Genomic DNA, 13,609 nt, shown 5'->3' with positions numbered 1-13,609 from the left:
TATTCTTGCATTGAGGGAGTACTTGAGTGGAGGCCCAATGTCCTTCTGCTACCTTAATACTAAACCTATAAATATAGGCACATAGATCTATTTCCCCACTCTCATATAAATATATTTGCATATGTACATGTCTTTATCTAGAAAGCTCTTTCTTATACATATATGAGTGTCTCTGAATTTGTTTCTCTGATCTACCACAGGCACATTATATTAACTATCTGAATTTTATTATTTTCCTCTGAGAAATTCAAATAATAATATATTTTGCTTTACAACACTACCATGAGTAGAGATGATATGTATAAAACATCTAAATACTTAACCAAAAAATATATATATAAACCTAATAGCAATGAGTTTGTTTAGTATAATTAAACTCATTGTCATCAGGTTTATTCCAACTCATGGTGACCTCACATAATTCAGGTGACAGGTGTGTCATAGGGTTTTCAATGGCTGTAAGCTTACAGGAGTAGATGCCAGGTATTTCTCCCTTGGCACCACAAGATGGGTTTGGGCCATCAATCTTTTGGTTAATAGCAAACTGTACACAAACCTCAGAGCCTTGGTATTTTTCCATTGTTATTTTTAAAAAGGCATCTTTTACATTCATGTAAATTCAAACACAGAATTTTTTAGTTTTTTTTTTTCAGTAGTATCCTCCAAATCTTTGTAGCTCCCAAATTGCAATACATGCTGTTTACAGTCACCTCCGTGAAACCTTTCTTGTGAGGTCACTTTCTTTGAATCAGTACAACTTGCATCTTTAGTATCTTCAGGGCCACCATTATACTTCCGAAACTTCATACACTTAGGAAAACTTTCCTGACTACCAGTGTTTTCCTACCTTACCTATCTTCTTGCTAAGCTCTTTACCTAAACCTGTCCCAGAGCCCCTAGCTACAGGAGAGATCAGAGAACTGGATGTCGTCAGTCAATTCAACTGACTCTTGACCACTGTGAATCTAACAGGGCAGCTCCTCTTACTCTCATTTCTTACAAAAACCGAGGAGAGGGAGGCTGCCATCAGTTACTGAACACACTGATCACAAAGACGGACGAGACCCAGAGAGCCTTCCATTGTCCTCGGAGTCTAGCAAGCATGGGGGGGGGCGGGGTGTCAGCAGAGGCTACCTCTGCACCAAGATGCCTACCATCTCTATGAAAAGTAAATACATAGAAATAGAAGACAAACATGTCTGGATTTCATAGAGAGATTATTTATCCCTATTATTTTTAGTTATTATTTTTGCTGCATTCAATAAGTGTAGGAGGTAAGGGGGTTGCACATATATGGTGTACTGAATACCCCCTGCATTGTTCCAGTTAATGCTTTAAATATTGGAAAAACGTAACTTATTCCTGAGTGCCAGCCAAAGTTTGGAGGCCTCAAAACACAGTAACCTAATAATGATAAGGATCTAAAGATCACAACAGCGTTCCAAACGGTCCTCTAAGTCTGTGGGCGTGTGTTTGCAGCAATAGTGGTTACATTTGAAACCACTTGGAAACAGTGACCCATTCCCCTCCAATCTACGATTCCCTAATTAGTGTTGTTTGCCTTGGTTTACGTTAAAGGTAAACATGTATTTAGCCTCTGGAGGGAAATGGAAAGAAATCAAAAGTGACCTACACAACGTCTGCACTGCAAGCCTTCTAATCTGCAATCAGCTAGCTTAGTCACAGCATCTGGGGCATCCAAACTAGTCAAAATCATTGAATAAAGGAGTCAGAGTCCATGCCTCCTTATGTACTAAGAGATAAATGCCACCCCACATAACTCAGAGAAACATCAGTCTTTTCTGTTGTTCTTTTTTATTGATAAAACGCTGTGAATGGTTTTGTATTAACATTTTACATATGAACAAGCGCAGCTTAAAATTTCAACTAGATTTCAGTGCAGGCCGCCCAGTGCCCCCTGGCTGCTGTGCCAGTAAATGCATGGCTTGGATCCATGCTCCACACTTGGTTCAGATTCTTTTCAGAGATTACATTTACCATCCTCTTAAGGCCACGCTACTGTAGTTCATTAACAGTCAACATCTGCCTGGAATGTCTAAAACTACTATTTTCCTTAACCATTAAATGGCTGGGGTTTTTGTTATTCTAAGCAAACTGAAACAATGTCCTTGTAAGGCTTCTAAATATAATAATTAGTGACAGTGCAAATTGGTTTCTGATTTTCCTTATACCACGTAGCAAAATGCTATTCAAACATACAAATCATGGCTTAAACTTTTATATAACTGTGAGATCCCTTTTATTTTATAATGTACACCATGTCTTTACATTTCACTCACAAGGTCTCCTTCTGAAGGCCAAGAAGTATTGGATTTACATGTAGCTGTATGCACACAAAAAAACAAAACCTGCCTTAAGCTTTCCCAGGGAAAGGGCCCTTATAAGCTTAGGAAAGTGAGAACATGGGCACGTCTGGCACACGATTTTGAACATTCCACTAAGTACGCTTCTCAACCTCAAAGGTCTCACGCACGGTATAGATGTTAAGAGTCTCAACCCCATGTCTACACAGCTAATTTGATCCTGAAATTCAGTTCACTCAATCTGTTCGGGGACTTAACCCACTAGAAATCATCCTGCAGTGAAGTAAAATCCGTAAAGGAATTTCATGAGGCTGCATAAGAATTTGTGAGGCTCAGCTGGCGTGTGTAAGTCTGGCTCCGGGAGCTGTTGTAATACCCTCTGCCTCAGATGCCCTTGGACCCCTCCCAGGACTTCGTGTCAAGACCATCTTCCCTGCCTTGAAAACCCCCTGAGGACTCATCCCATACTTGAAAGCCCTCTTTCAACTTCACCACGGACCCGCTGTTCCAAGGCTATTCCTCATTTTCATACAAAACGCTTTATGGCTGGTATTGAGATGATGAACGTCTTTTGTTAGTGCTCTACTATGAGTATTCCAGTTCCACAAGGACAGCGACCACTCGTTTCTTGCTTTTTGTTTGGTTATTTGTTTCTTCCCTTCCTGGTATCCACGATGGCGTGGCCCTCTAAGCTGAAAGAGCTCCATCAATGCAATTCACACTTCACTAGTCTGTGCTCTCGGACCGACTAAGGTTTTCTTCTCAGCACAGAGTAAAATCCAAACAAGGCGCGACAGAGCATGGCCCCTGGCCACCGCTCTCAGCTCAGCTCCATCACCGCGCCTCACTCCCTGCACCCCGCCAGTGCTGGGACGCCTGAAGCACGCCTCCGGCTCCTTACTTCTGCACTTGCTGCTCCCTGTGCCCATGACGTCCTGGATAGCCACGCAGCCACCTCATCCAGGTCTCTACTCAAATACGCCCTTGTTTTCCAAAAGAGCAGCTTCTCTTTACTACAGTCTATTTTTCTCCCGTGTAGAAGGTATTATTTGTATAACTGCTTGTTCTCCATCTTCCCACGGCCATCACCAGAGTACTCGTGCCATAAAAGCAGGGACTTTGTCAATGCTGTCCAGTTGTGTCCCTATGTGCCTGGCAGTAATTATTTGTTAAACAAATAAATGCCACCAAATACTGGTTCCGTGACTTAAAATGGGAAGCTTCTACTTTTCCAGGAAACACTCCGTCCCAAAGTCAGTACTATTCCAAGCTTCCCAATAGTAAACTGGTTTCCTGCTGCCTCAGTATGAGCTTCCCAGGTTCCTCCCACCCAAACCCACTGCCATCGACCTGCAATTTGCAAGGGGCAGTTTTAGACCCAATTATACTCCATGCCATTCAGAGCCACACACGTTGTTCTTACAAAGATAATCTGCAGGATGCTTCCCTGCCCCTCTACTCCATACTGGTCATTCAACTTTCATCAACCAAGGTAAAAGGGGGTTCTCCTCCTTAGACTATTCCTGTACAATTCCCCCAAATCCTCAAAAGTGAGTCATCAGAACATCACTTAGTCAGTTCACTATCTCATGCATTCAAAGTCTAGACCTCCACAAAGGAGGGGGGGGGGGCAGTTTGTGGGTAGAAGCCAGTCTTATACACCTTTCCACCCCAGACTTAACTTTTAAAGATGCCATCTATTTCCCAGGTTAAATGCTGCACTGTTAACTGTGAGGTCCCTAGTTCAAACACTCCAACTATTCCTCAGAGAATGGTGAAGATTTCTCCTCTCGTAAAGATGGACGGCCTAAAAACCCCGTAGGGACGTTCTCCTGCCGTCCAAGGTAACAATGAGTCAGAACCTATTCAAGGGCAGTGAGTCTGGTTTTTCTTTTGGTGCATTTTCCAAGCCAGTCAGCTCTCTATAGACTAAGATCGGCAAGAGGTACTTGGTCCTTTCCTCTTGGCCTCCATGGACAATTCTGGGAATTGACAGAAGCTGGACATACATCTAGAGCAGCCTGGATCCTCAGCCAACAAAATATTAGCATGCCCAGAGAAAAATACTTCATCAACTAATTCTTTTCCCTAGGAAAACAGCTCTTGGTTTTTGGTACTTAACATTTCAAAGAATATGTGTGTGTGTGTATCTTGTTGTTGTTGTTGTCAGGTGCCATTGAGTGGGTTCCAACTCATTGTGACCCTGTGACCAACAGAGCAGAGCACTCCCACTCCTACTCCATCCTCACAATTGTCCTTATGTTTGAGCCTCGTGTTGGAGCCACGGTGTCAATCTATCTTACTGAGGGCTTTCCTCCTTTCCACTGTCCCTCTACTTTAGCTTGGTGTCCGTTTCCAGGGATTGCTTTCTCTTGACAGCATGTCCAAAACATATGAGACAAGGTCTCACCATCCTCGCCTCTAAGAAGCATTTTGGCTGTGCCTCTTCCAAGACAGATTTGTTGGTTCTTTTGGCAGTCCGTGATCCTTTTAAAGATTCTTCACCAGCACCGTGATTCAAACGCATCAATTGTTACTCCATCATTTGGGGGCAGTGTTTAAATAGGAAAAGAAAACAAAAACAGTGCTTATATCTTAAAACCTCCATACGATCTTTTAACAAAACGGTATGCAGAATATTGGGACAGCAAGTATCAGCAGAGTATGACTCCTCTAAGTATGTTACTGCATTTCAAGCAACTGCTTACTTACAACCATATTGATTGGTTGGTGTTCTAGAAGATTGTTTTAGGCATTTTCTGTCCTATTTTCATGTAATTTATATAAAAGAATTTTTGCTGTTTTCCTAACATTATAGGAAATTATCAAAAAGAGTCGATAGATAATCCATTGTAATTTTTCCAGTTTAAATAAGAAATTAGCTCCTGCTCAATGTTCTTGTGCAGAACAGCTGACGTGGGGGATGGGCAACTGCCATTAAGCACAAGATGCCTCTATTTTCGTGGACTCTTTCTCATCTTCCTCCAGTCCATAGGTGCACCAACCATGGTCACTAGGGTCATCCACTGACTGTCATTCCATTCACTCCTTCTCTCTAATTTTTTTTCTTTTCCATTGGTTTTCCGTTCACCAAAGAGATATGTGCACATAATCCAGAGGGCCAAATGGAGCTAAAGTGATTATAACAACCCCCCAAAAAGTGGTCCCTAAACCCCTAACACTTATCCCCATGTGTACCTACAGGAAAACACTTTTTACTCTTGAATCTTGCTTTGTAGGTTACTTCAGATTACCAAATATTGGAGCAAAACAATATCTCCTCCTGACTCATGCATATCCTAGGGACAACCAGACGGATTCTGGGCTCCCACTGAACTCTAGCCCCAGCCCGAGAACAATTAGCTTTGATAACATGGCCCTGCTCAATACCCTTACCTGCATGAAGTGATCACTGAAGATACGGTGCTACAGCAAAGTGTGGTGAAGAAAGCAGATGGTGCCCAGCTACCAATTGGTATTGTTCTTAGGGTCTTAAAGGCTTGTTTTCAAACAAGCAGTCATCTAAGTGAATCAACTAAGTCCACATGGAAGAAGGCCACTAGCTTGTGTGATCCAAAGATGACAATAATAAAATTAAATATGGCAATGAGAAAAGTGTCAGAGCTAAAATTGTGGACCATTTGTGAAAGGCTGTAGAGGACAGTGGGAGCCAAAAAAAAACCGATATGCAGAGTATCTAGTCCAGTTAAGCTTCTGGCAGATCCCCTCTAGCCACAGGCAAAAGTGTGGAACAGCCTGACTATTCACATAGATCATTGTAATCCTGATTGTGCTGGATCAAACTTGATACTGAATCAGTTGACCTCCCTCTAGAACCAGAATTTGTTCTAGGTGCAAGGATCTCTTGCTTGTTAAATGACAAAAACTTCTTCCCTGGCTCTTTAAATATTGATGGTGGTCTTTTGGCTTACTCCTCGTTTGTATTTTTATTTTTATATTACTATAGTTTTATCCTTACGTGTTTGTTCTTAATTGTTTGTTGGGTTTATCAGTTTGTGAAGCACAGAAGGAATGGATGCATAGAATTGATACAAGGGTTTATAGGGGAGGTAAGGGGAGGGGAGATAGGGAGGGGAGGGGATTTCCAGAGTAAGCAATGAAGGTGGGAGGGGGAGTGAGCACTAGAACTGAAGAAGATTACACAACTCATTTTCAAGGAGATTTAATCATAGAGGAAAACAAAACTATTCTGAAATTGATTGTGGTGATGACTGTACGATTCTTCTTGATATGATTGAACTCTTCAATTATGCAATATGTAGATTAAGTGCCAATAAAACTGTTTATAAAAAGCTATCTCCTGGACTACTTGATCCTAGCCTCTATTGCTTTCGTATAATAAGGTACCCTGGTGACACAGTGGGTTAAGCATTGACATGCTAACTGCAAGCTCAGCAGTTCTAACCCACCAGCTGATTCACAGAAGGATGAGACTATCTGCTTCCATAAAGATTTACAGCCTTTAAAAAAAAAAAAGATTGACAGTCTTAGAAACCATATAGAGTAGGTCTACTTAGATCTATAGGGTCACTATGAGTCATTACCAACTCTATGGAAGTGAGTTTTTCTTCCAGTTAATGTTCAATGAAAAATCTAGCCGTCTATACCCACCCCCTGCAAACCTCCTGAACAAAGTGAGTCCAAAGGTTTGGTTAAATCTGTATTCAGTGTGTTAATTATTAAGATTTGCTCATTTTTTCAGGCAAAAGATATACAAATTATTCACTTCTCTTCTGCTACAATTATTTTTTCCTATACTTAATCAATGCCTCATTTCCTCCTTTGCTTCATGGTAGTTGAATATCTAAATAAGCATTCCCATACCCCACCGCAGTTCTATAAATTCCCCCAATTCATTTTTTCACGTGGTTAAATGTCATATGTATCGGTCCTTTTTTTCCTCCTTCCCTCCACCTCCCTCTTCTGGTTCTAATCTGTACTGATGGTTTTCTAGGCTGTCAGATGGATGCTGTGCTAGGATTTCTCTCCACTGTCTCCCGGGCCATGTCTTGATGCTCAGGTCACAGCCTTTTTTGCTTTACACTTGAGGGTTTTTGGTCGATTCCATGCTTGAGGATGGAGAGGAGGTGGATGGTTTCAGGGTTGGCATGTTTGAGATTGCTTATTCTATTCTCATACCCTCTTGGCTCCTTTAAACAGTCATCCAAACCTAAAGCCTATTCATGATGTGATGACATGGTTGGTGCCTTACAGCTTCCATCTGGCTTTTGGAAACACTGGTTTTCATTCCTGAATCTTTTATTGGGTTTCCTCTCTTTTCTCTTGCCTTCCCAACCAGCTTCAAGCGTCTGTTCTGGAAGATGTTTTGAGATGCCTAGGGGATATGCTTTCTTTGGCTTGGGTCTTTTCTCGTTTATACTACTGAATGCCCAGTAAGCCCTTTCAATCTGAGAAGTCACGTTTCCAGTTAAGAAAAAATGTCTTTTTAATAATGTTCAAGTCACTGTTTTCTCTGTTGCTCCTTTCTACTTGGATATTGGCTCACTGGAATTGATCCATAATATTCATACCGTTTTTTAATTGTCTGTCTCTTTTTTACCTATTTTATCTGAGTCAGCATCAACTTGGTGGCAATGAGTGTAAGATTTTTTCAATCTCTTTTTTCCACCTACTTTATCAAAGGATTCTTCCAATACTTGTACTGAATTTGTTTCAACTATCATATGTTAATATCCAAAGCCACTCACCTTTTATCTATTCCATTGTTTTTAAAAATAGCAATCTTTGTTTTTGAAGATTTTCTCTTATCTGAAAACATTCAGGTTTCTGTGAAGAATTCTTCTGCTCCCGGCATTAGCTCTGCTTCTTCTGTACTCTTTCTTTGTCTCCTGTTTTTGAGACTTGCTTGATCTCTGTGCCAGTGTACCCGTCCTTTCAAAGCCTGATTATTCTTTGATGTCTTATCATACTTAAGAGTCACAAAAATGCTGATAAGAAGCTTGGCAAATGAACTTTTAATGGAGTGAGGGAGTAGCTGAACAATTTGGGGGAGAGTGGATAACCACACATGAGAATCAGTAGGTGTTTCTCATGGATGGCCCCATTCCTCTCTAAAGGACCTTCCCATATCCCTGGAGTGGGGAGGCTACTATGGGCTAGCACTGGCCAGGAGTGGAGCTAGGAAGTTCGTTGTTTAGGTGCAGAATGTTCTTGAGTATTTCTCAATTCTGTTCTGTCTCTTGCAGTGTCTGTGTGTCCCTTAAGTCCAGAAGATCCCTGATCGTTTTTCCAGAGGCTCCTGCAAAGCTGGAGAGAAATGGTTCCCTGACTGACAAGGAAGTGTGGGGTTCTGAGGGCTTGGTTTGCTCCTCAGAAAGACTGATGAATAAATCACTACCCACCATATCATCTTGCCTTCTGTGATACATACCAAGTGCTTCTAATTCCTGAGCCGGCCTCACTCACCAGCCATGGAATGAGTCAGCTCGTTTCCCGGCTGCATTGCCCTCCCAAGGCACTTAGCTCTGACCTTTCCCTCTCTGCTAAGTCATGCACTATTCTGCCATCCACTTTCCATCCTTGTATCTTGTGGTTTGTAGTTATTTATGTCTCCTTGATTCAACAAAGATGGAGTTTGTACTTTCTTTTCTTGTTTTTCCTTTTGCTCAGGGATGATCCTTAAAAGGGATGGTTGGAAGAGGGGCAGTGAAACAAAGACAAAATATGTCCTTGGGGGTCTCTCTCTCTCACTCTCTCGCTCTCTTGCTCTCTTTTAAACCACAACATACTCTTCTACCGGTCACATTAATTCACTATTCTTGGCTGCCAGACTTTTGGGATGCCTGGGCATCTCGTTTTGCTCATTTCAGGCATGCTGCTTCTAGTTTATTAATGAATTAACAAGTTCCAGAGCTGCTTATCATAGGCCATTCACAGGAACTGTCTGCAATTAAAACGAGGTACACAGAGAGGGAGCTAGTAACCCACGTTCTCAAAGGACTTAGTTTTGTCAAATGGGCTGGTTATTTTATTTATTTATTTTTTTTGCTAGCTCGCTGCCCTTCCTCTCTCACACGTCTCTCTATCTTTAGAGCCTGTCCTCTATGGACAATTCCCTTCACTCCCCTCCCCACCCTTCTCACCCCATTTGCCTCCCTCTTTCCCTGCCAGGAGGCTTTGCTGGTGAGCCAGCACTGCAATCACAGTTCCTGAAGTCACATGATTTTACTTCGCTGTTCCTGTTGGGTTCCCTGGGCCCTGCACACACTTCTGTAAGCAGTTTCTTCATGAAAACATCTTCAAGCTGTACTCTATGTGCCATGGGCCATGGGTTTCCTACCGTGCCACTGAATGACATATCAAGAAAAAAAATTTTAAATTGGTTCATTGCTACAGTCCCTTGCGTTCTTCGTGCTAACATTTGTACATACACAGCTGGTTTATATTCAAAGAATCTAATCACATGAGGGGTGTCCTTTAGGCAAGGAGTCCTTCTCAGTACAGCAGAGACTCTCCAGGAAAGGACGCTCCGTCCTAGGAAATACCAGCATTGTCATCACAAGGTAGAGTTTCAGGGAAAGCCAGGGTTACCTCGGAGCTCCAGGCATTAGACCGTTGGGATGTTTTACTTTGAAAACGACACAGGCCTCCAGAATTCATTCTAAAGGTTCACATGTTCCTTCTTATTTTAATTTTTCTCCCCTTAGATAGCCACGCGATCAAAAAGCCAGGGAAATGCAAAAAATAAGATTTACCATTCCTCCCACTAAAAAAAAGTAATGCATTGACTCCACACTCTCACTGCTATCTCTTTCCGTACACAGCCCGACTCCATTTCTATTCATGTCCCCCTCTTGCTGATGCAGACTCTTGAACCCGCCCTATCTTGAGCTGTCCCTACCAAAGTTGTGTTTACCTTGTTTGTTGCTAAATCCAGTGGATCCATCTCCAGCCTTGTCTTGCTTAACTTATCAGCAGCCTTTGATGCTGTTGCTATGCCCTTCAGAAAACATCCCCTTCCGTGTCTTTGTTGTTCTCTCCACGTTCTGGTTTTCCTATTCCCCGGGGCTCCTCCATCTCTCCAATGGACCACTCCTTCCCTGCCCTGGTCTGCAGTGTTCATGTCTGACAGAGCCCTGTCTTAATCTTCCTTATCTTGCTACCGGCACTCCACTTCCAGATATGTGGTGTTGGGGTCATGTATGTCACCTCAATAGTCATTTATCTACTAATGAGTCTCATACCAACCACCTCAAGTCCACCTCTCTCTCCGGACCTTCAGAGGCATTTTTTCCTATAACTCAATACAAGATCACTGTAGTAGAACACCCCAAAATTCCGCACATTCAACATTTCCCCTTCCCCTCACACCTATTTTCTCCATCTACATTCCTTAGTTTCAGAATCACACCAAGCCGTTTCCTGGCATAAGACTTGATTCTCGGCTGTCCCCTCCACACTGAGAGGTGCCTTGAGTTTATTGTACATTTCCGTTCAGTCTCACTGTCACTTTCCTAGTCCACATCATTGCCATATTGCCAATATCGTTACCCTCAAATCCAGAATTAATAATACAGCCAGAGTGATCCTCCTAAAATGTAGCCAGAATCATGTCACTTTCTTCTAAAACCCTGCAGCTCTCCCACTGCTATCTGCATGGAGTCTAAATTGCTCAGCACAGTTCACCGGGCTCCTTTGTTCTTTTGTGATGTACATTTGACATTTCAACATCCTTCACGGTACCATCAAGTGGCACTGGCTATGATTATCATGTTGTTCAAGCATGACCTTCATCCATTTCCAAATGTTTCCCTCACCTTTAACAGAAGTTTGGTATCTCCTAAGCAGTGAGTCTTCTCATCCACCCACCCATCTGCCCCTGGAAACCTCTGAGATACACTGGTTTCTATCAATATTCTCCCTTCCCTAGATGTCTCACATTGAGAGAATCATACAATCATTTTCTCTATGTGACTGACTTATTTCACTGAGTATAATGCTTTCACAGTCTAATCATGTTGTAATATGTACCAGGACATTATTGATCTTTAGTGCTGAGTAATAAAAATATCACTTTGAGGATTGACATATGCCTTATGCAAGCAATGGTATTTTCAGTTGATTCACATGCATGCGAAATCTGGACAATTAATAAGAGAGAATGGGAAATAATTGATGATTATCAATTATCTTGTTGACCAAAAATAATGAATATGCCATGACGGACTGCCAGAAGAACAAACAGATCTGTCTTAGAAGAAGTACAATCATAATGGTGTGCTGTGGACATGTCATCAAGGAGGGCCAGTCCCTGGAGAAGGATATCCTGTGTGGTGAAGTGGGAGATGGGCGAAGAGGAAGAAGACTGTCAATAGGATGGATTGATAGAGTGGCTGCAAAAACAGGCTCCAACAGGGTCAAGATTATGAGAAAGGGGCCGGAGCAGGCGGTCCTTCATTCTGTTAAACACGGGAGCCCTGTCTGTCAGAGCCCACTCCACGGCACCTACGGAATTGTACTCACTGCAGTTTCTTTTTCCCTCTAGCTATTTCCCCAGGGGGGTTATTTTGCCTGACACGTGTTTATTCTACTAGTGCTGTTTGACTGACATCTATGACTCTTTGAATTCTTGGTGTCTCAGCCTAGATGCCCTAGGATCTCACCACCTGAGCTCCTCTGCTCCCATGGCATGCACGTTACCCATTTACAGCTACCGGTTGACTGGTCTTTACACACGGTCGCGATGAGTCCCAATCAGTGCAGTCAGGAGGGCTGCTATGAGTCAGAGTGGACTCAGTGGCAGTTGGTGGTTACAAATTGGAAGTGACTCGATGGCAGTGGGTTTGGTTTTAGTTTTGTCCATATGACAACGAGGGGAAAGAATGTGATTTTCCTGCTTTCTCCTTCCTGGATTCTTTTCCTTCTACATATAACATTTTGAAACTGAACATTTAAACAGGCTTCAACGAAACTAAGCATGTGCCTGATTTTCTCCTAATCTAACCAAAGCCAAGCCTGTGTTTATCAATACGGTAGTATATGCCTAATAAAAGAAAAAAAAGAACTAATTACAGCATCTTATTAAAGAAAAACAACTCCAAAGCAGTAATGAAAGCTGAGCACACCTGCTCTGAACTACAAAGTCAGAGATTTATGCGAACTTACAGAGGCTTTCTGACCTCCTGCAAGATTTATGTCTGTTTTAAAAAAGCTTTTCCTCTTTCTAATGAATTTTTTTTTTATGTTTATCTAAGTGACTTTGCTGCTGCCATCAACAGAAATGCTACTCCGTTCCTTGATTGCTTGGTCTTTACTCTTCTTCCCCACACTTGTCAAATATTTCATTTAAGGTTTTGTGCAAAAATAGCATGCCCCAACTATGAGGCCTAGCATTCCTTGCTCTAAATTTAACTTGTTAATGAGGTGATGGGAAAATCTATGCATGTATTTAAGCTCCGCGCTTCACACAAGCGTGTCTCCATACACTCGCTCACAGATGTGTTCACGGTTTGGAAAGCACAGGCTACCACGCAGTGGTGTCCTCAGGAGGAGGTCTTGAGAAATGATAATACATGCAAGACAAAGCTTTTCAAACAACAGCATTGTGACTTCAAGGTGTAGCTGCCCGTGACTTTGAAACAAAGAGGGTTGTTGAAAGAGACTTGCAACATTCAGAGTTAGCTACCTTTGATAGGCTCAGGCCCAGTGCGGTGAGTGTTACCAAGCCAGCACAGCAGACGAGAGCACTGGAGCTGGAGAGGCCAGAATTTGGTGGGATGTTCCCGTCGACCAGGCAATTCATTCCAGTCAGGTTACTAAGACCAAAGTGTTCCTAGGAATAGAGGAGAAACAGGACTAGTAAATTTAGGGTCAGAGCAGAAGTAATAGAAATGTTCTCTCATTCCTCACAGTGCTAACGTCTATCCGTGGACTTCATTTACAACGTATGAAAACAACTTGGGCCACTGAAGTGAGTTGTGGCCATACAAGACATTGCAACTAATGGCTCAACTAAAATTGCTTTTTCACTTTGTTCAAAAAACAAAACCAAAAAACCCTACTGATCCATTTCCTGAACGCATCTTGAATGTTCAGTCACTGTGAATGGATATAGGACAAAAACATCAGTTATAGCTCAAGGTGTCAGAGATCGGGACAAGAAACACACACTTATCAGAGAGGCTAGTCTCTGTGATTGTCAATGCTTAACCCAAGCAAAAGCTTGCTTTCATGGAGGGTCTTTCTACCGAAGGTTCTCTGAAGAAAAAATGTTCTCCGCTCTGCTGTACTGATGGACACACCTG

At 42.2% G+C, this 13,609-nt stretch overlaps 1 protein-coding gene across 1 annotated transcript in view; it reads right to left on the bottom strand.

The window, feature by feature from the left end:
- The window catches only part of GALK2 (galactokinase 2), a 152,701-nt gene that overhangs the window by 118,713 nt on the left and 20,379 nt on the right, over window positions 1-13,609 (bottom strand). Inside the window, exon 4 of the mRNA XM_013006332.2 lies at window positions 12,991-13,137. Within this exon, the coding sequence (XP_012861786.1) occupies window positions 12,991-13,137 (147 nt within the window). The remainder of the gene's footprint in view (window positions 1-12,990; window positions 13,138-13,609) is intronic.

The sequence above is a fragment of the Echinops telfairi genome, unplaced genomic scaffold, assembly GCF_000313985.2.
Source record: "Echinops telfairi isolate 266 unplaced genomic scaffold, ASM31398v2 ScPeMD7_8;HRSCAF=38, whole genome shotgun sequence".
In the NCBI taxonomy this organism is placed as follows: Eukaryota; Metazoa; Chordata; class Mammalia; order Afrosoricida; family Tenrecidae; genus Echinops; species Echinops telfairi.
The sequence above is the reverse complement of the archived record's forward strand: the minus strand, read 5'-3'. Positions and strand labels throughout refer to the sequence as shown.